General features: G+C 40.9%; 1 protein-coding gene across 6 annotated transcripts in view; it reads right to left on the reverse strand.

Moving 5' to 3' along the window:
• The window catches only part of ASAP2 (ArfGAP with SH3 domain, ankyrin repeat and PH domain 2), a 2005955-nt gene that overhangs the window by 173484 nt on the left and 1809530 nt on the right, over positions 1–22941 (reverse strand). For all 6 annotated transcript variants that reach the window (XM_044079125.1, XM_044079114.1, XM_044079099.1 and 3 more), the window contains one exon: positions 16006–16186. In XM_044079125.1, the coding sequence (XP_043935060.1) occupies positions 16006–16186 (181 nt within the window). The remainder of the gene's footprint in view (positions 1–16005; positions 16187–22941) is intronic.

A 22941-nucleotide genomic window follows, 5' to 3' on the forward strand; every position in this document is an offset into this window, starting at 1 on the left:
AGCACCACCAAGCAAGCCATTGAAAGGACCCACCTTCTTTCTACCTTGCTATACTCTTCTCATATCTTTACTAATTTCAAAAAACTGACCTAGCTAGACTGGAGGCCTGCTACCACAAAATCACCAAATTTACCACAAATGTATCATATAGATCCCATCACTGCACTGCACTCCACCAACTAAACTGGCCACAACTACCCAACCTCCTAATCCTCCATCAAATTACAACTGCCCATGTCATCATAATCAAACCTAACAAATGCCCAGCTCTCCATAATCTCATCCAACCCTACTCAAATAACAAAACCCTAAGATCTATTGGCAAATCCCTATTAAATGTCACTAAATCTAATACCAGCTTTGGCAATTCTCTTTACTCTAACCAGATTTTCAAAGTCTGGAATTCCATCCCCCAGCTTATCTTTAACACTACCAGCCCAACCAAGTTTAAACAACTTCTCACGGGTCACCTAACTCACAAATGGCTCTGCTCATGTACCTCCTCCAGCTAAACTGAAGCAGGTACTCCCATCATCAGTTTCACTTGCACTTTGACCCTGTCATCTATTGTTTAAGCATTTGTAATTCTTTCTTTCACTTCCTCAACTCTATCACCTCCCCACCTTGCTCCCTCTACTGAGCTTCTCTTTCAACTTTAGATAGACATAAACCTCTGTTTTCATCAAACACTGCATGCTCTGTAAGCTATAATTGCTCTGTTAAACAAACTGTGGCAGCCACATTGTTGTAAAATCCAAAATGTTTTGATGTAAGATGTATGTAATTTGACAAGCATTATTGTATATTATAGCACTGCTGCTTTGTTTATTCTTCAGTTGTTTACTGTGTACTTGTATGTGGAACTTTTCTCCCCAGGCCTCCTCTGAAAATGGGCTAATAGCCCAGTTGGACCTCCCCAGTAAACAAATGTTAAATAAAATACAAATAAAATAAAATCTCTTCTTGAGCAGTCTCATATTCAGCCAGCATATTCATTTTGACCTCTGAGTTTTGCAGTTTTATCACCTTGTCTAAATATCTATTTAAAAACCTTCTTCCATTTTTTCCAGCCCTTTGTTAATCTGAGTTGATATACTCCTTCAGTGTTGTTTAATTTACTCAGCTCTGATTACATTTAACTTTTTTCCTCTACGTTACTGGAAGTCATGCCTTGCACCAATGCTGGAGCTTGCACTGCTTTTTGCTGAATAGTTGCAGAATTCTTCCCAATCAGTGTCTTTTCCTCACCTTTTGTGACTGAGTTTCTTTCAAGTTCTCTGAATTTTGTTGCTGGCATCCAGGCATTGCACTTACTAGGCAGTTACTGAAATTTACTTAAAAAGACAAATTTACTGGCTTTCTCTTCTGGGTTTCTGCTTTCACATTGGGAGAGTTGAAATTAAGCTGCTACTTAGTGTGTAGCCATCTTGGTGGTCCATCTCTTCTATACAATGTTGAAGTAAACAACATATATAAGGTTATCAATCTCTAATCCCAGTCTTTTCTACAAAGCAGTCTCTCTTGTTACTTCCTACCCTCAAGTATAACTGACTATAGCCTAAAGTTAACATTTACCTTCTGTTACATATAACTTTTTTGCCTACCCTGGTTGTATGGCTTCTTTCTACCTAAACTGGACTTCACTTACAATAATCTTTAAGCAAATGCTACTAATATAATACTTAGGCAAAAGAATGCTGATCCACATGTACAGCCAACTGTAATTATGGTATATGTGTATGTACATGATGCTTTTCATTTCCTGATTAACAGTGTATGTGAACTACATTTTTTTGTAATACTATGAGTAAAAGGGTCTGTTCTCCATTTAATCCTACCTAAATCTAAGGAGAGGTAAGATCCTTTTAATAGTATTACAGAAAGTATAAATTAAGATTAATTTCCAGCTAAATGAAGAGCAATTGTCAAGTGGTAAGAAGCAATTATACAGGCCATATTTATTTTATTTTATTTATTTACTCTTTGTGGAGCAGGTTAGTCCCACTAGGCCTGCATCTAACACTGTCCAGCACTTTTACCACTCACTACAGCAGTTATGCATTTGACATAGCGAGACACGATACCCTTAACAATCCTTCCACAGGCTGAAGCAAAGAATTCAAAATGTTGCTTGAGGAATTGTCAACTGACCTGCCTCTGCCTGTACTGTCTAGATCAAGAGCAGTGTTTATTACTTTCTGAAATGGTTCTTACTGATTTTTTTCTGTTTTGACTCACAATGCTGTTCCTGGTTTTGATCAGTCCTTTAAACCGATAAGGTGTAATTTACTCTGGTATCAAAATATTATAGACCACACTCATACTGAGTACATCATAGTTCAGAACTACACCTGTGAGATTCACATCAACCAACCCAAAACTCCACCTCTGAGGTATAATCTACTCAAGATTAACATGCCCTCCCCAGCTAATCTCCCACTATGCTTCTCTAGTCTTGTGCAGACACAAATTAGCATAATCCATCCCCTCAAACTGTCTCATTCCCCTTCACTCCTCTTCAGTGTTTCTAGTTTATTATGACTGTTGGCATGCTCTGCTTAATTATACTATCCTACCTGTGAGTAATGCCTCCATAAAGCTTTACATATTTAAGCCTTCATCACCCAAAAGTATACAACTCCCTCCCAGTACCCATCAACTTGATCAACAGTTCCTATGACACTTTCAGAAAATACCTTCTGAAACTACAGGTACCATAATTCTCTTGCTTCAGGCATCGGAACAAATACCACCCTTTTGCTGTATTTATTATCCCAGTATTCATCAGTTAAGGTGCCCAATATGTCTAACTTTAATATGGCAATGCAGTTTTGTCCACAAGTCTTACTTCTGTGTTAAGCCCACTTCTGAATGAATTATATACCTCTTTGGTTGTTTGCCTTGGAAGTCATCTGGTACAGTCATACTGTTTGACTGTTAGCTCTGTAATACTCTGTTCTTCAATCCCAATTTGTTAATCCCTGTTATACACAAAATTATATGTGCTCTACAATAAAACAGTGCTGTCTGTTCCACTTAATAAAATCTGTTATACAATAAGAGATAATCAGTATTCAAAAACCTGAACAACCGCTGATTGAATCAGACATTAGCCCAAACAAAAAACACTGCAATAACCACCCCTACAAAAACTAACAAAAATACTAATTTATAAAATACAAACCCTGTAGTGGTACAGTGGATAGTGTTGTTGGTTCACAGTAGGTGGTTCCCTGGTTTTATTCTCAGCTAGACTGCCTTTTGTGCGGATTTTGCATGTCTTCCCTGTGTGCATGTGGGTTTCCTCCAGGTGCTCCAGTTTCCTCCCACACTCCAAAGACATGCAGTAGGTGGACTGGACACTCTAAACTGGCCATAGGTGTGAGCGTGCATGTGAATTTGTGGTGTGGAAAAACTACCGTGGCAGAGCAAGCCAACCAGAGGTGTAAAACTTTGCTCTAGATGATTGTCATGGTTGAAATGACACCCTGAACCCATGTGCAAAAATGGGAAAAAAGGGGTTGTGGAGGGATGGATGAAACCCTGTAAATTTGCTAACAGTTACAGAAAAAGCCTAATACTGTAAAAGAGAGAAATGTTAAACCAGTGCAATATGACACAGTTTCTGTACAGTAACAGCACAGAAACTTTAAACTGAAACACTAATATACTAAACATTTATATATCTAAATCAATCTAACTACAGATATATATATATATATATATATATATATATACACACACACATCCGTATAAAGAGACAGAGGGATAAACAATGAGGACTATTTCAAAGGACAACAGCAATGTGTAAATACTACTATATCTAAAACACCAATCCCAATAATAAGCCTAACAGCTACATATTACATAAATATATTACAATTTAAAAAAAAGAAAAAAAAAACAAGTACAAACAGCATAACTGAAACAGAAGCAGCTGCAGTAAGGTCCATAAATATTACCATATTTACCTCATTAACCTCCTTATATGAAATTACTTTCATCTAAAACAAATGGTAATTCCTCCTCCAATTCACATAACTAGGAACAATATTTAAATAAAAATACACTGGTAATAGCATTTGCCAAACATATGTGTGAAAAAAGTGGCAGTGGCAGAAACAGCACTCAAGCAAATGCTCAGTCCAGGCATCCTAATTTTCAGAAGTGTAAGCATGGCTAGTACATTTTAATCTGGCTTGAGGGGATTCCAGGCAGTGAAAGGAAACTGAAGTGATATTAAGGCCCAGAATACAATCATACTATTTGAAAAAGGTAAGAAACTGACTTTAAGTAATGTCACTGTATAAAAACAGCAATTCTAATCTGGGTGTCAGGAATGCAGAGTTTAAGTAAAATCACTGTATAATAGCAGTAATTCTAATCTAGGTGTGGGGAATGCAGAGTTTAAATAATGTCACTGCAGAATAACAGTAACTCTAATCTGGGAGTAGGAAATACAAAGTTTAAGTAATGTCATTGTATAACAACAATAAATCTTAACCCACAGCTGACACTGCCAGACAACTTAGGCTTTGCCCTCATGATCAAATCACACCAGCCAAGGGTAAACTCTACAATACCTACATCCAAATGTCAGTTATTGCTTAAACATGCAATGCAGTGACAGAAACTCTTGTCCCCAGCAAATAAAAATACTTTAATTTAACATTCTAGCAGGGATGTTATTTGCCTATTAAATCCAGGTTAGTACATTCTTTAGCACACAGCAACCAAAATGTAAATATTATGTTATTTACACTAGGTATGTTCTCCCATTCGATTCTCAGCTTGGGTTGGGAGTGCCTTCTGTGTGGAGTCTGCATATCCTCCCCGCGGTCGAGTGGGCGTTCGAAAAACATGCGTTGAATGGGCGTGCCTTCGTTGAAGGTTGGGCGTCGGGCTGGCAACTCAACACCATAAAAACCAACTGCCAATCATTAGTGGACTGGAGTTCTGCTGTGGCGACCCCTAACCGGGAAAAGCCAAAAGACAAACAACAACACTAGGTATGTTACAAAAACTCTTGGTCTTCCACTGGTATTCTAAACACAAAAGTTCGACAAAGATTTGTTCTAGGACCACAGCTATTCTCTCTCTCTGTCTTTATCAATGACCTCTCATCTGTGATTCCTAATTTCAAACTGGTTATACATGCAGATGATACACTTCTCTTAAATTCCAGTAATTACCTCCCTAACCTACAAAGCAAAGTACAAGACTTCACTAAGTTGTGCAACTGGACTTTCTCCAACAGGCTACTAATCAACTATAAGAAAACTAATGTAACGACCTTTGTGGATAGCGAAGGCTGTCCCACAAGATCAGCAAGCTATGCTACGCCCTACCAGTCAACATTTGCCAGGGAATGGCAGGCCAACTGGGACACTTGGACATGAGTTAATGGACTATACCGCTCTCACGTAGCCCGGCAATGCCCAGCTTCTGTCTCCTCCTCCAAATGGATGAAATGAATAGGCTGACTGTGTGCATATAAATAATGAGCCACCAGGAGAGATCCTGCAGGGAGCAGAAAAAAAAATCTGTTGTTGCTGTTGTAAATCCTGTACTTGTAATTTGCCATCTTCTGAACAGTTCCTATTATTTATTATTCCACTGAGCTCGGGTCAACACATCAAAAAAGCAATAAAATTATTTCAGATGACACACTATCACATCTCCTTACCACACAACAGTAAAGTATGTCATTTATAAAATCTACTTCAGAAAAAAAGACTTCTTTAAATAGTACATCCATTTGTGTAACACTTAGGAAATCACATAGCAAAACAGTACAAATAAAGATGATAAATATGAAATATAATATTAAAGTGGCTTTCATGTAATTCTACAGTTTCTATTCCCCATAAATATACAAGCTGTATAAATAATACAGCTACAAAAGAATTGTAATTCTAGTAGGTCACTGTTATGGATGTTTTGTACCATTACTGACAAGAACTTCACTAAAGTTATTAAATTACAATACAAAAATGCGTAATAAGAATAACACACACCTATGGTACTTACTGTGGTAATAAAATATAGCTACAGTGCTTTAATCAACTCCATCAGTTTTGTTGAGGGAGGTAATCTCATCTCCCCATCCCTGTGACTTAATTCTTCTCTATTGCATACTCTAGGTATGTGCTGGTATTACTTTCTTATCAGTTTGTATACTGTTTTCTCTCTTTTTATCAAAGGGTGTTTTGCCCTTGCTAATGAAAGTTTGAACTGCAAAAGACTGAAACCACAACATTGAACACTTAAAACACCAAAACTGAACAGATAGAAAAAGGAACAGAAACTTCTCTTCTGATTTGTAAAATCTACCACTATCTCCAGCCACATGTCGGAACAGTGGCAGAGTTAGGGGAAGAATTTTTCTAAGGTAAGGTGTAGGGTTGGGGTTAGGGCAAGGTTAGAGTTAGCATGTAATACTCTCCAACAATGACTTCAACTACTGCTATAATCACTCTGCTCCCTCTCCTTAAACCCTACATAACTTTTCATCCTCATCTCTAAAGTTTAGATGCTTTATGTCCACAACTTCCGTTCATAAGAAATCTAATTTTTTCCTCATTTAAACTTGTTAAGGACTAGTGACAATATTTTACAGTTATAGTAAAATTTATCTTACATAAATTACACAACCCTACAGTGATTCTATGTCTAAGAGATACTGTAAATGCAAGAAACTATCTTGTTTTTCATAACATATCTATTTGTTATATCTACCAACCTATGATAAACCTGTCTTGTCTGTTGTATATTCTTTATTTATTTTAACACTTTGTATAATTTTAAACCTGTGCCGAACCTGTCTTGTTTGTTACATATTCTTTGTTTATTTTAACACTTTGTATAATTTTAAATTTCCTATTGTCTTTGTACTACGGAGCTTTTCTCTCTGGGCCTCTGCTGAAAATGGGTTTCTGAGCCAGTCGGACTTTCCCAGTCAACAAATGCCAATCAATAAATAAATAAATAATAGTAAAGTAGAGTGGGCAGGCTTTTTCTCTCCCCCTGCTCCACCTTTTTAACAAGTGCTAACCCTGGCCCTACACATTACTTTAGAAAATCCTTCCTGTAATAATAGCACTACACAAGACATCTTGGACAAAGAAAATATATAATAATAAACCCACACATCTATCACCTAACTTAACCTCAACTGTAACCTTAGCACTCAAACACTTGAACAATCACTCTCATAAACTGTCCCGGCATGTTAAGCCTAACCTACACATAATCACTCTTTAACACATGCTCCCAACCCCAATCTCCAAACAAGCACTTAAATCTGAAATCCTGTGCACTCAACTAAATGAATATATATATATATATATATATATATATATATATATATATATATATATATATACACAGAGAGGGAAAGATAGATGTGTGTGTGTGTATATATACACAGATACACACACACACACAAAGCTAGATCTCTCTCTCAATGTTTGTGCGAGTATATATATATATATATATATATATATATATATATATATATATATATATGGGTCTTTTTTGTCTGCTGTCTGCTACACATAGCTTTTGTGACTGGGACTGCCATCAATGCAGCCATCACGGATTTCTTACTTGCTATATTACCCCATTATCCCTGTGGCATCTTTGATTTTGTGGAATTCCCATAATTCCAGGAAATTCTTCTACCTATCACCCTTGGAGTCCCCCAGGACCCCATATTAGGACCTCTTCTATTTTCTATCTTTATTCCAAATGCAACCTGCATCCAATATGCAGATGATTCCACTTTAATTTGCTCAGACACCTCCCCCTCTGATCTGCATACTTTAACTCAAAATGCTTTTAATACAGTTGAAAACTGACTCCTTAATTGTCAACTCATATTAAATTCTAAGAAAACAAACCTGCTGCTGTTTTCCCCCACATGTAGGTCCTCCTTACCAAACTTTACTATTAAGTCCATCAACGGCACCATTATTTCACCTGATCCCTCTACTATATTTTTAGGTGTAACAGTGGACAATACCTTAAGTTTGATATGCACATTAATCAAACTATTAAAACAGTCAATAAAAAACTTGGCTCACTATACAGGATTAAACCCTTTATAACCCCACTAGCCCTGACTGTTATTGCCCGCACACATTTACTCTCCACTCTCCTTTATGCCTCCCCTTTATTCACAAACATGAGTAAAACAGACCTTAACAAACTATCAAGCTGTTATAATAACATTGCTAGATTTGCCACTGGAGCAGCATACAGAACACACCACTGTCATAACTTAAACCATCTAGGGTGGCTTGAATTGCCTAGCTTACTTCAGTACAACCAAATAATAATTGCACATAAGATTCTTTACCAACCTGAAAACACGCCCATACTTAAAAACCTCATCACCCCCTACAGTAACCTCAAGACTCTATGCTCATCAAACAGGCTACTAGTTCAAATAGTCAAAACCAACAACTCAGCTGGTGACTCTTTTTTCACCAACTCCGTTGGCAAAACTTGGAGCTCTCTTCCTACTGATCTTACTTCGATTCCCTCTATAACCCAATTCAAAAATAGCCAGAAACAGTACTTTAAAACACATTAGTTATGTCCTTGTTCTAACCCTGACTAACTCCTTTCCTATAACCACATGTTAAAAGAAGACTTTTTAATTCACTTAGACTGCATGTTACTGTTAGTCTATGAAGTGTTTATGCTCTAACATGTGAGATTATATGTCTTTTTATCCTTTCATTGTATTGTAATACTGAGATGAATTTGTAAACTGTGCTTATCATGTATAAATTAAATAATTTTCTGTATGTATGTTTGGAGCTTTTCTCCCCGGGCTTCCGCTGAAAATGGACATGTATCCAGTCAGACTATCCCAGTCAACAAATGTAAAATAAAATAAAATAAATAAATAAATTAGTGCTCCTAGTAATGTGTGTACTCCCCTGCTGTACCAAGCACAATACTGTGGTTGTACTTCCTGTCTGTATTTGACACCTACTTGTACATCCAGCCTCTGTTAGGTGTCAGGCTTGCAGTAGACCAGGTTACCTCCTTCCCTTCAGGCCATGCAAGCTAGTGGTGGTTCTTTACTCCCATTCATTCAAACACTCTCCTTCAGCACCTGAGTCACTAAATGAAATGGGTTGGCATGATGGTTAAGATGTTTACCTCACAAATAAGAGGTACAGGGTTAGATTCGGACTAACGGAAATTGACTAGGCTTAAAATGGTGTACAAGGGCAGCTAGCCTAGTAATTACCTATGAACCTATAGTACAGTTGTGTATACTTACCATAAATGTAGATGTTTGAGTGTATTCACTGTTGCAGTCATTACATTTGGGTAATCTGCTGGCAGGTTGCCCTCAGTCGGCCTGAATAACAAAGTCTTGGGTCCTGCGTCGGTTGCTGTCTCTTCTTCCATGACGTCAGGTCGTCAGGGGTATAAAACATGCAGCCGACGCCATTTTATTCAGTTTTTCTTACCCCAGATGTCAGGTGCTCCCCAAATGGGGAGCAAAAAAATATATATTTAAATAAACAGTAACTATATAAATGCATTTTTAAAAACATAAACTTTACCTTCAACTAAAAGCAAATACACCACAAAGGCTTTTGAGTATAGTGAAGGAAAGAAAGGTATAGAATGGGGGATGGCAGGTGGGTAACCCGGACTGCAACAGTGAATACACTTGAACATCTACATTTATGGTAAGTGTACACAACTGTACTATGTTCTTCGTGTTTCACTGTTGCAGTCATTATATTTGGGTAGAATCCCAAAGCTATGGATGGGAAGATGGAACTAAACAGCATTAGGAGCAGCTAAAGGCCCTGCAGGACTGCAGTGGCAAAGCCTGCCCTGGATTTGGAGAAGAGAGGTAAATGGTAATGCTTTGTAAAGGTATGAACACAGCTTGAAGTGGCAGCCTCTAGAATATCTTTGGTTGGGACCCCTCTGAGAAAAGCTGCTGAAGTAGAGGCAGCCCTGGTGGAATGTGATCTGATCCCCTTGGGCACAGGTTTACCATGGTGCAAACAGCAGAAACAAATGCAGTGGCTTATCCATTTAGAAATAGTCTGCTTTGATATAGCCTTCCCCTCTGATCCTGCAGCAAATGCTACCAGTAGTTGCTCAGACTTTCTTAGAGATTTGGTCCTGTTTAAGTAGAATCTTAGTTGTCTGTGTACATCCAATGAATGCAGAATCCGCTCCCCCTTGTTCTGCGGATTTCGGTAAAATGTTGGCAGGTGAATGGTCTGGTTAAGAGCCACACTGGATACCACCTTAGGCATAAAAGAAGGATTGGTCCTGAGGCCACCCTGTCCGGGTAAAAGATAATGAAAGGCTCCACTGCCATGAGAGCCTGTAGTTCTGAAACCCTTCTTGCTGAAGTGACTGCCAAAAGAAAAGCTGTTTTCCAAGATAGAAATTTTATATCCGCAGTAGCTGCTGGTTCAAAAGGAGGCAGGGTGAGTTTTTCCAGTACAAAATTGAGGTTCCATGCAGGAGTTGGTGCTCTTCTGGGAGGCCTTACATTTCTGGCTCCTCTAAGATACTGTTTAAGCAGTGGATGAGAAAAGAGGGGAGGCTCTGTGTTGTAATGTGCCGAGATGGCAGAAGCATGGATTTTTATTGAAGAAAAAGATAGGCCCTCTTCAAGCATCTCAGTTAAATATTGTAAAATCTGAGGAATATTGGGCTTTGCTGTGTCCATTCCTTGTGCTTGGTTCCAAGCACAAAATCTCTTCCATTTATCAGCATAAGATTTTCTAGTACTAGGCCTTCTGGCTTCCAAAATAACATCCACCACAGATTTACTAAGAGGTGTGGTTTGAATAATTAGTTGATTAGCCATGCTGCAAGATTCAGAGTTTGGAGCTGAGTGTGCAGAATTTGATAGTTCTGCTGAGACAGTAGCTGAGGTATTTGAGGCAAGTACCATGGAGGAAGATGTGACATGTTCCTTAGAAGCGGGTACCAGTGCTGGTGAGGCCAGTCCGGAGAAATTAGGATCATTTTTGGTTTTTCCTGTCTGACTTTTAGTAAGACCTTGGAGAGAAGAGGCAGAGGGGGAAAGGCATAGACTGACAGGTTTTTCCAGCTGAAGGATTGAGCATCTACTTTCCATGCTTTTTTTGTGATAAGCTCTTGTGCAGAATTTGTCCAACTGGTAATTTTGGGGCGAGGCAAATAGATCTATGTCTGAGTTCCCACATTTCTGTGTTAAGATGCTGAAGATTTGTGGATCCAGTTTCCATTCGTGTGGTTCCATAAGATTTCCGCTTAGGTCGTCTGCCAGAGTATTTTGCTTTCCTGGCAGGAACTGAGCTTGGAGATGTATTTGGTAAGTCAAGGCTGTGCTCCACAAGGCCATGGCTAGTCTGCAAAGGGGGTAGGAATGTGTACCCCCTGCTTGTTTATGTACCACATCACTGTGGTGTTGTCCGTCTTTATCAGTAGTTGTCCTGGGTGAAGTCCTTGATGGTTGTCAGAGCATTCTGAACAGCTAGCATTTCTTTCTGGTTGATATGCAGATGCATTTGGTTTGGGCTCCATTTGACCTGAATGCATCTCCCTGCCAGGTGGGCCCCCCAAATAGTCTGATGCATCTGTAGTTAGGGTTTGGGTGGCAGAGGGTAGAGAGAATGACAGTCCCTTGTTTTGGTGACATGTCTCTTCCCACCAAAGAAACTCCTATTGTAGGCAGGGAATGAGAGGAATCATTGTTTCTAGGCTGTGACAATGTTGACTCCATAAACTTTTTAGGTACCATTGAAGTTGCCTCATATGCAACCTCGCATATGGAATTAGTAGAATGCAGGATGCCATGAACCCCAAAGCCTACAGAATTTGTCTTGCAGATAACTGGGTTCTTGTTGCCATTTGTTTGAAGTATGTTGTCAGTTGCCTTTGTTTGTCTGGCGTGAGGTAAGCCATCTGGGCAGTTGTATTCAAGCTTGCACCCAGGAATGTAATTATTTGAGAGGGTACCAATTGTGATTTCTTTTCATTTATGGTGTACCCTAGGCATGCTAGAAGCCTTTTTACAAATGCCAGATGTTGAAGAAGAGTGTCCTTGTCCTCTGCTTGAATGGGACAGTCGTCCAGATAAGGATAAATTTGAATGCTTCTTTGTCTGCAGTCTGCAATTACTGGTGCCAGGCACTTTGTAAAGACCCTGGGCGCAGTAGATAAGCCAAAGGGCAGTGCAGAGAATTGGTAATGCAAAAAACCTGCTTTGAAGCGGAGGTATCTTCTGCATGATTCCCTTATTGGAATATGCAGGTATGCTTCTTTTAAGTCTAGAGTTACTAACCAAGCATTCTTGCCGAGCATAGGCAGTAGCTGTTGTAAAGTCAGCATTTTGAATTTTGGAATTTCTAGGAACGTGTTCAGAATTGATAAGTCCAGTATTGGGCACCATGAATTGTCTTTTCTGGGTACCAGGAAAAGTCTTGAATAAAAACCTTGTCCTTTTTCCTTTTCTGGTACCGGCTGAATAGCCTCCATATCCATGAGGGACATGACTTGTTTCTGGGCCTCTGCCCACTGATTTTGTGGCAGATCCGGCTATCCATTTGGAATTGGCAAAGTATGGAAATGAAATCTGTACCCCTAGGATACTATGTTTAATACCCACTTGTCCTGGGAAATTAATTGCCAATTTTGAGCATGAAGTGCTAGTTTCCCCCCAAGGGGGCTGCCAAAAGATAAGTGCTTGGTGATGGTAGAGGAAAGTCACTGAGACTGTTTACTGTAGGGTTGTGCTTTGTTTCCTCCAGATTTGGAGGTGGAGGCACCCCATTGCTTTGACCTGTAAGAACCCTGTGATTGATATCTGGAGCCTTTTGAGCGCCTGGATTTGCCCTGACTGGCTCTGTTGGACACAGGAAAGTCCAATTTTTTCGTAGGCCAGTGCCTACTGAACCTGGGTGGCTGCACTTGCAAGAAATCTTTTACAGCTTGCATAGATTTAGCTTTGTCTTCCATTTTCTTTAAAACCTCTTCTGCCTTATTACCAAACAGAGTATCATGCTGCAAAGGGGCATCCAACAATTTAGCTTTAACATGATCCGGCAGATTTTGCTCTTTGAGCCAGGCATGCCTTCTAATCACAGATCCAGTAACGGCGGCCCTACAAGAGGCCTCCACGGAATCAAAACCACATTGCAAAGGATGCTTTCCAACCTGTTCTGCTGAATGCAATAAATCCTGTAAACTCCTTATTTTCCACACAATCAGAAATCAACATAATTTTCTGTTTCAGTAAGCCCATAACATGCTGTTGATATTTAAGCATATGAAACTGGCAGTTTACAGCCCTGATTGCCAAGGTTGCAGACGTATAAACCTTCTTACCCCATCTATCCAGCGGCCTGAAATCTCTATCAGAAGGGGTAGGATTTTTGGCTGTAGAAGCTTTTACACCCTTGGGACCATGAGAGATAGTCTCAGGATCAGCAGCTGGATTTTTGAAAAGAAATTTGTGGGAGTCAGGAACCCTGTAATATCTGTCTGGCTTACTAGGAGTGGGAGGCAGGGAATCAGGAGCCATGCTTGATTCCAAGAACACATCATCAACAATGTCTAATACAGGAGGTATTGCCAAAGGCCTATGCTGAGGGAGAAGAAGGAAATCCCTAAGCCTCTTTTTTGATTCAGAGAAGTCCTGACTCTCCCAGTGAAAATGTTCCCTTAAAGTATGCAAAGTCTCTCCAAAAGAGTAATCCTCAGGAGGAGATGCAGATGGGATGGATTCCTCTGCATCAGAATCCTCATAGGGAGGGATAGAAAATTCCTGATCAGAAGAAGAATCAGAAGAAATGGAAACCTGATCTGAATATTCAAAATCAGTGCCTTGCCTAGGCCTCTTAGCAGGTGGGGTTGGGAACCCCTGATCAAGGTAATTAAATCCTCAGCCATTTTGCTCATCTGTTTTTTAGGCATAGGGGCCTGAGCACGTGGCTCATGCTTTGGTTTTTTAGACATAGAAATTGTTTTTGACCTTGTTTTTGTTGCTGGCGTCGGTTTAATATAAAAAGGTTGAGGTCTGAAAACACCCTCAGAAGCCGGTGCCTGCTCAGCGGCTCCGGACCCATCTAAGGGAGAGACATCCGTGGGTTCAATACTGTGAGAATCTAGCGGCATACCGGACTCCGAATGGATCTCGGTAGAGGCCTGCGACTCAAAAGTAGCAGGTATCAGGGGCTGCGAAAGCACCTCACTGAGTACCGGTGAACCGGCGACTGGCTTTGGAGAATCTTCATCATCAGTTTTGGACCTCGACAGTCTGTCTCTGTCTTTTTCTTTGCGTTTTTTGTGAACTCCGGTAGTCGGATTGCTAACCGACAACATTTCAGGATAGTTAAATCTTGAACCAAAATATTTAGAAGCAAAAATATACCGACGCTTAATAGTGCGTTGGTTAAATTTAGCACAAAACCAACAGCAAGGCACGTCGTGATCAGGGCCTATCCAAGAAATACAGTACAAATGAAAATCCTTATGAGGTATTTGCTTCCCACAAGTAATGCAATTATTAACTTTTACTGACATCAGTAAGGAGCAAGAAAAAGTTTCCCCAACGGGGTACTTAGCTTTAGTTTGAAGACTTCGGTTCTGAAACTCGAATACGAAAATTTCAGGAGTCGGCTGACCGGCACTTGCGAACTGCTTCTGCTTCGGGCACTGAGCGGCAAGAAAGACTGAATAAAATGGCATCGGCTGCATGTTTTATACCCCTGACGTCATGAAAGAAGAGACAGCAACCGACGCAGGACCCAAGACTTTGTTATTCAGGCCAACTGAGGGCAACCTGCCAGCAGATTACTCAAATGTAATGACTGCAACAGTCAAACACGAAGAACATCTATGAATCTAGGTTGCTACAGTAACATTTTATCCCATTAAATGGCAGAATAATGAAAGGGATGTCATCTGCACTGTAACACTGTAGCCCAATGTTACACAGTACTGTAGATGTGGGAAATTTCACAAACTGCAAACATTTGTCATTTATTGCTATCAGTTCCAAAGCAGCAGAGAAGAGCCTAACTAAAACTTTAATAAAAAACTGTACATAGTTAAAGAACTGGGCAAATCCATTAGTAGCAGCGTGGAACACAAATTAAAACAGTAACTACTGAAAAAAATTGGAAAGTAACAAGTAATCAGATGAGTTACTCCACAATTATCAAAGAATCCTGTCAGTGAAATCACTATCTACTCTCTGGGCTAACTCAGCTAGCAGTTCCTCAGGAGGCAGTCTGAATTCTCAATTTCAGCCAATGGAAATTCTAAGAAAGGAACATTTCAAGCTATGTTTCTCCTGTACAACTCTTGGCCCTTAGCTGTAGTATGCAGTTTGTTTAGTTGTTTTACTTTTTTTTCTCTCTTTTACTCCATAACCAAACCATCAAGACCCTTCCCCACCCTTCTGATCCACATGTTCAACCACTAGTTAAGTGTCAAGCTGAGTTGAGCCATAATCTTCTGAGCAGTTTAGATTTTTTTTTATTTTGCCTTACCCAAAATCCAACCCCCACATATCATATGAAATTATGTCAATGCAGGCAAGCCACAGGCAATAAGCTAGGGCATTTCCCAGTCACTTGCAGCAGGATTTCCCTGGTCTCCATCAAGGACTAAAGCCTCGGCATGAAATTCACTTCATGGATCAGATTCAGTAGTCAAACCTGTGTCTTCTGGATTACAGTCCGGACTTTATCTCACAGTGCCTTGGATATGGCTTGTGGTATGCTGTTTACATTCATGTAAGCAATCTTCAGAAACTTACTGCATAAAATTATGCGACTCCTGGACCTTAGTTGTAGATAGAGAGCATGAGTTGATATATTTATTCTTAAACTGAAATTAGCAGATTAATCTTTTCTACAGTCTTGCACATTTGAACTTATAAATAAATACAAAAAGAAGCATTTAAACAACCGTATCAGGTACTATACAGCATGACAGTAAAAGGAAAATACCAAATACCTAGGAGCAGGCTTTTGCTGTGGAAGTCGACTTTGGGGTTGTGGAGGCAGAAGGGGTGCAGGTTTGGACTGTGACGCAGCGGATGGAGCTTGAGGTGATGCCTGCTTAGATGGATTAACCCCAATACTTGACTTAGTTACTGCTGGAGGTGGTGGTGGCGGTACTGGGGGTGGAGCAGAACCTAAAACGACATACATACGTAAAATTCATACTTACTCCTTTCTTCATACATCTTGTCAGTTTTCAAGTAATAAAGTCAGTGCAGCATAACAAATACTGTCCTCTGGCTGTTGTTGAAACATTTCTCTCTCTGTCTTCTACTTGTGTTAAATTTTTAGAAGCAAACTATGGTAGTAAAGCAGAAGAATCAAATGAATCGTTTAAGGCTCTACGGCCTGACACACACGTGCACAAGTTACTGTTAAGGCTTCAGCTGTGTTATGAAAAGTAACTTTAATATTACTTTCAGAATCCAGGCAATTTGATGCTTACGGGCATGCTAACCAGCTAATACTGTTTCGGTTTTAGTTGGAGCATAACCAGAACCCACAATTCATGACTTTAAATCTAACCAGTGAATGCTTTAGTTTGATAAAGTAAACATGTTAGTATACGAGAGGCTGAAATTTAAACCAAATGCAAATAGTATTGTTGAACTAAAAATTAGAGAAACAGCAAGACAGATTATTCCATATAAAGTTTTATCAAGTAATTATGAGCTAGAAATGCATGCTGAAAATGTTCTGCTCTCCACCTTCAACAAAATTAAATCTGCCTCTGTGACTGATGATGTTTTACTCGGTACACAGGCTAATAAACTGGTTATTTAATAACAGAAATACATGGATGATACCCCCTTTATAGCAGTTAAGTACAACATAGTACGCACTAACCACCATACAATAAAATATCACTTACAACAAACACTGTCTGCAAGCAAATAATCAACACTCAAGTCTTTCAAAGAAAGAGTGAAGCAAAGTAAGAGAAATTTAAACGATGAGTTTGATACCCTAAGAACAAGTGATTTTTGTACTACATATTTAAGATATAATGGTAAACAGACACAAGATACACATGCTCAGCCTTTTCGCACATACTGAATGCTTATAAATCGCAAGAGAAAATTAAATGAAACCACAACACACCTTAAAGACCAGGTGGCCTATCTACCACGGGAAGAGTGGGTTTTGGCCCAGAAATTGTAGTTCATTGGCCGTTTGGGCAGTTTTTCCATCTATTTCTACTTTCTGGTTTAAAAGCCTGTTTTGCATTTGGTCCCCGCCTTTCCTGTAACTAGTGTAGTCCATGTATAGATTTACTGTATGCAGGACTGTTGGTAAGCGTCTGAGCCCCCCCCAAGCCCTTCTGTGTTGAAGAGAAGCCTTCTAGCTTATCAGTGGGAGTGGTAAGCACTAGGTAAACTATCTACCACAGGAGGAGTGGTTTCTGGCCCAGAAATTATAGTTTATTGGCCGTTTGGGAAGCTTTTCCATCTCTTTCAACCTTCTGATTTAAAAGCCTGTGTTTGCGTTGGTTTCCTGCCTTTCTTGTTACTAGTCTAGTCCAGGTACAGATTTGCTATTTCCAGGACTCTTTGTAAGCTTCTGAGCCCCCCAAGCTTTTCCGTGTTGGAGGGAAGCCTTCTAGCTTATCAGTGGGAGTGGTAAGCATCAGGTAGCCTATCTACCACAAGAGGAGTAGTCTCTGGCCCAGAAATTGTAGCTATTGGCTGTTTGAGTAGTTTTTTTCCATCTCTTTCAACTTTCTGGTTTGAAAGCCACACTTGCTCCTGTTTCCTGCCTTTCCTATAACTAGCCTAGTCTGGTTACAGAGTTGCTGTATCCAGGATTGTTAGTAAGCTTCTGAGACCCTCAAGCCTTTCTGTGTTGGAGGGAAGCCTTCTAGCTTATCACTGGGAGTAGTAAGCAAAGCACTTGGTAGCCTATCCTCCACTGGAAGAGTGAGTTTTGGCCCAGAAATTGTAGTTTATTTGGCCGTTTGGGCAGTTTTCCATCTCTTTCAACTTTCTGGCTTAAAAGCCTGCGTTTGTACTTGTTCCCCGCCTTTCCTGTAACTAGTTTAATCCAGGTACAGATTTGCTGTATCCAGGACTCTTTCTAAGCTTCTGAGCCCCCCCAAGCCTTTCTGTGTTGGAGGGAAGCCTTCCAGCTTATCAGTGGGAGTGGTAAGCACTAGGTAGCCCGTCTATCACGAGAGGAGTGGTTCTTGGCCCAGAAACTGTAGTTTTTTGACCATTTGGTCAGTTTGTCCATCTCTTTCAACTTTCTGGTTTAAAAGACCACATCTGCGCTTGTTTCCCATCTTTCCTGTAACTAACCTACTGGGTAGCACTAGAAAGCCTTAAACTGATACAAGCCTTCTAGCTTAGAAGAGAGACTTTGGAGTGATTAAGTATCAGTTTTCTGTACTTTCTTGTTGTACTTAACTGTTTCCACCTAAATGCAGATGTTCCAGCATTTACTGTGATTTAAAAGCTTGTGTTTTTTCACATATTGTACTTATTTGACTGCCTGCACTTTTAAAAAGTCGTTTTTTGTTTAAATAATTTGTTTAACAGTTGTAGGCTACACACGAAAGATAGCCTTTTCTGATCGTTTGCAGTCATTTAAAGCTGTTTTAGGTGTATTTTTTTCTGTTTCCCGCCTTTCTAAGCCATTGTAGTCCAGTTTTCAGGCTAGTGCCGAATTCAGGGCTGTGATACTAGTTTCTGAGTTGCCCATACCTTACTTGGATAGAAGGAAGTTTCTCTGTTCACCTGTGAGAGGGGGGAGCTTTGAGCAGCCTATCTGTCCCTGGAGGAGTGGTTCCAGCCCAGAAGTTAGTAGTTTATTTGCCATTTTGGGCTAATTTCTCTCTTTCATTTCCCTACTATAAAAACCTCATTTGCATGGTTTTGCGCACCGGGCAGAGCCAGTTAGCTATGGTTAAATTATTCCCGGCTTCACTAAGTCCCCTCTTCAGTTTTTCCCTTGAAACTAGTCTAACTCTCAACCTAAGCACTCAAAAAGCATCCTACAGACCAGCACTTGCTCAGACCAAATAGCAAGCACTAATATACCCTGACACTTGATTGCCCAGCAGGGCAAGGCTCTTTATTCACCCCTCACCAACCAAGTGACTAAGCAGCTCACCCTACTATTCAGGCATGACCAAAGGGCAATTTCAGATGTACTCTACAGTCCAGCTGGTGAATCTGGGTATCCTAAGGTAATGTTACAACTGTCTCATGCATACAGACAACCCTCTCCTCCTACCACAAAACACTAACATATGTGAGAGATGCAATTATACAGCCAAACTGGAGGCTAAGCTGTCTTCACCCAAGACTGGAACAGACAGTCAAGAAGAGAAGGTTAACACTTGTACCACACCTCCAGCCACACATAGACCTACTAAAACAGCACTGGCAAAAAATACACATAAATACACAAAATCATACTCGGAGGCTCTACATAAAAACCTGCAAAAGCATCAGAGACCTCCAAAGCTGACACCCAAACAACCTGCCCCTCTCGTCACAAACCAGACAACACATAAAACACAAAATCAGTGTGTCGCACAATCACAGCCCTTAAGGCGAAATAACACACCTAACACACTAGTAATAGGTGACTCTATAGTCAGCCACACTGTTAGTTGCCTGTCAAGAGCCAGAATCCGCCACATAACACAAGCACTCAGGTCACTTCAGAACAAGTGCAAATATGACTCTGTCATTGTTCATGTTGGTGTGAATGACCTGAGATGTACCTCCCTGGACTACATGAAAAGAGACATGGAAGAGCTCTCTGATCATGTAGTCCAGGCTGGTATGACCCTAACCCTGAGTAGCATCCTGCCCTCACCAAGAATGATGATCAATTTCAACAGTTGGCTAAGCTTCTGGTGTCATTCAAAGGGGATCCAGTATCTGTCAGCCTGGGATGACATGCTCGACAAGCCGCGTTGCTTCGCAAGAGACAGCTTGCACCTATCACCCCTAGGCTTTCGAATACTGGCCAAGGCTCTTGCTGCCCCCATAGTGCCTTTTTTAGGCAAGGCTCAAAAGTCAAACCCACCTCCGTAAACAGCACAATTAACAAAAAAATGAGAGTTATACTACTCAACGCCAGGAGTTTAAATCTCAAAATGCATGCGCTTGATGCACTCCTCAGTCTGGAGAACGTCTACATCTTTGCAGTAACTGAAACCTGGTTCAAGGCTCCAGAGTGCACCCCAGCAGGCTACAACTCATACCACACGTTTTGGCCACAGAACACTGACCTAAACACAAAAGGAGGGGGTGTATCCATATTCATCAAAGATACCTACACCTCCAGGTTAGTGGCGCAGCATGATACCTCTGAGATCATCCATGTGCAACTAACATCAGGCAAATCTGAAATGCAAATGGTGGCCTGCTACAGATCACCCTCCATGACCCAGGACCACCACTACACCTTTCTGGAGACACTGGAAAACATGAAGGTCCTACCAAACACCCTGATATTGGGTGATTTCAATTACCCTACCATTAACTGGGAAAACTACTCGAATACAAACTCCCAGGCCCAGCGCTTCCTGGAATTCATCAACTCAAATGCCCTGGATCAGCTGGTAAACTCCCCTACCAGAGGTGAAAACATATTGGACCTGGTCATCACCAACATGGGCGACAGGTGTTCCAAACCAGAAGTCAACCCGTCACTGGTTAGATCAGACCATAAACTAATCACTCTGGATGTCCACACCCCACCACCACCCCCAACTAAGGAAACCACAGTAAAAAACTTTTCTAAAGCAAACTTCACCTTACTTAAGGCAGAAGTGGTAAGTTTCACAGCCCCCATGCTAAAGGATAATGCTGCCCAAGATGCAGAAACCTTTACAAATGCACTCTATGAGCACCTACAAGGATGCATGGATCGTGCCATTCCTAGCAAAACCAACTCACTCATCTAAGAGAAGGAAACCAGTTTGGTGGACCCCTGCAATAAACAGGCTGCACAATAGAAGGAGGAAACTAGTTCAGGAAAAAAGCAAATCCCAAGAAGGAAAGACATCCCTGATCAGTATCAGTAAGAAACTAAGGTCCCTCATAAAATAATCCAAGGTTAACTTTGAAAGAAAAATAGCCAAGGATTCAAAAAATAACCACAAAGCCTTCTTTAGCTATGTTAAGAATCTAAGTGGCAACTCGCAGATATGCACTGAACTAGTGCAAAATAGCACAAAATATACTGAACCTACTAATATTGCCAACATCCTGGCAGACAGATTCAGTGCAAACTTCACCCCCCTCTCTCCCCCAGAAGGGCCCACCACTATACCGGAAAAGTGTAGTGTCCCGGAAATCACAGACACACAGGTGAAAACAGCCCTTTCAAAAACCAAAAACACAGTGTCAGTGGGGCCAGATGGTGTCCCAGGCTGCGTCTTGCACGAACTACAGAACAAACTAACCCCCCACCTAAACACGCTGTTCAACCTCAGCCTCTCCACAGGCTACGTGCCCATAGAATGGTGCACAGCAACAGTTACTCCTCTCCACAAAGGAGGGGCCACAACTGTCCCTGGTAACTATCGCCCCATAAGCCTGATTAACCTGGTCTGCAAGGCTATGGAGCGCATCATCATGGAACTCATTAACAAAGACATTGAGAACCTCCAAACACTTGGCCCGACCCAGTTCGGCTTTGTTAAGGGCAGATCATGCCTACTAAACCTGGCTGACTTCTTCGAGACAGTCACTAAGGCCATAGACGAGGGAAAGGTGGTTCACACAGCCTACCTTGACCTCGCCAAGGCTTTCGACACCATTCCCCACTTGGGTATTACAGAAAAACTCACCAGCCTGAACATAACCCCCTAGGTCACAAGATGGGTTGCCAACTGGCTTACAGACAGAACTCACAAGGTAAGAATAGTGAGCTCCAGGTCCGACTCTAAACCAGTCACAAGTGGTGTCCCGCAAGGCTCTGTCCTGGGACCCCTACTGTTCGGCATATACTTTTCAGAAGTACAGGCAAACACAGGAGGACTATGGCTAACCAAGTTTGCCGATGACTGCAAACTGGGAGCCATAATTGGCTCTCCGGCTGACAAGGACATCTTCCAAAAGGGCCTTACTGAGACGGACACCTAGTGTCAAAGTCATGGCCTCAAGCTAAATGCCAAAAAATGCATAGTCATCCTGTTTGGGAAAAAAAAAAAACACCCACAAATTATCACATAGGTGGCAGCCCCCTTAATACAGAAGAGGTAATAAGAGATCTGGGGACCCAGGTAGATTGTAATCTCTCCTTTGACAATCATCTTGCCAAAGTAGTTAAGAGATTTTTCCATGTGGCCCATCTAATTACTAAAGGGTTTGCATCTAGAAATAAAGAAGTTATAATGTCCCTCTACTCGTCACTCCTCAGACCCATCATACAGTACAATGCCCCATTTGGGATGTACCTTATAAGACACGTCCAACAGCTGGAAAGACCACAAAAGTACCTCACCAAGAGGATTACTGGCCTCAAACATATGTCCTATGCAGCCCGACTGAAAAAACTCCGGTTGTACTCAGTAGCATACTGCTTACTCAGAGGTGATCTCTGCCTGACTTACAAAGCCATGTCCAACTCAGAATTGATGGACATGCTCCACCTAAAGAAATCAAAGTCACTGCGAGCCACACGCGCTAGTGAGCTAAACCTTGCCACAACAATAAATAGAACATGCTGGACAGATAGATTCCTGTCACAGAGACTCCCCATGCTTTGGAACAAAATTCCAAACTACATTAGGCAGAGCCCCTCACTAACTCTTTTCAAGAGAAACCTTGTCGAGTGGATGGGTAACAGAAAATACACCCCTGGGATCACTTCATTGGCTGTGCTTGACAGAGGATCAGTTAATTAATTAATGGGGTGGCGAAAGCCGACA

Source organism: Protopterus annectens, chromosome 1.part1 (genome assembly GCF_019279795.1).
Source record: "Protopterus annectens isolate FY-2018-M chromosome 1.part1, PAN1.0, whole genome shotgun sequence".
In the NCBI taxonomy this organism is placed as follows: Eukaryota; Metazoa; Chordata; order Ceratodontiformes; family Protopteridae; genus Protopterus; species Protopterus annectens.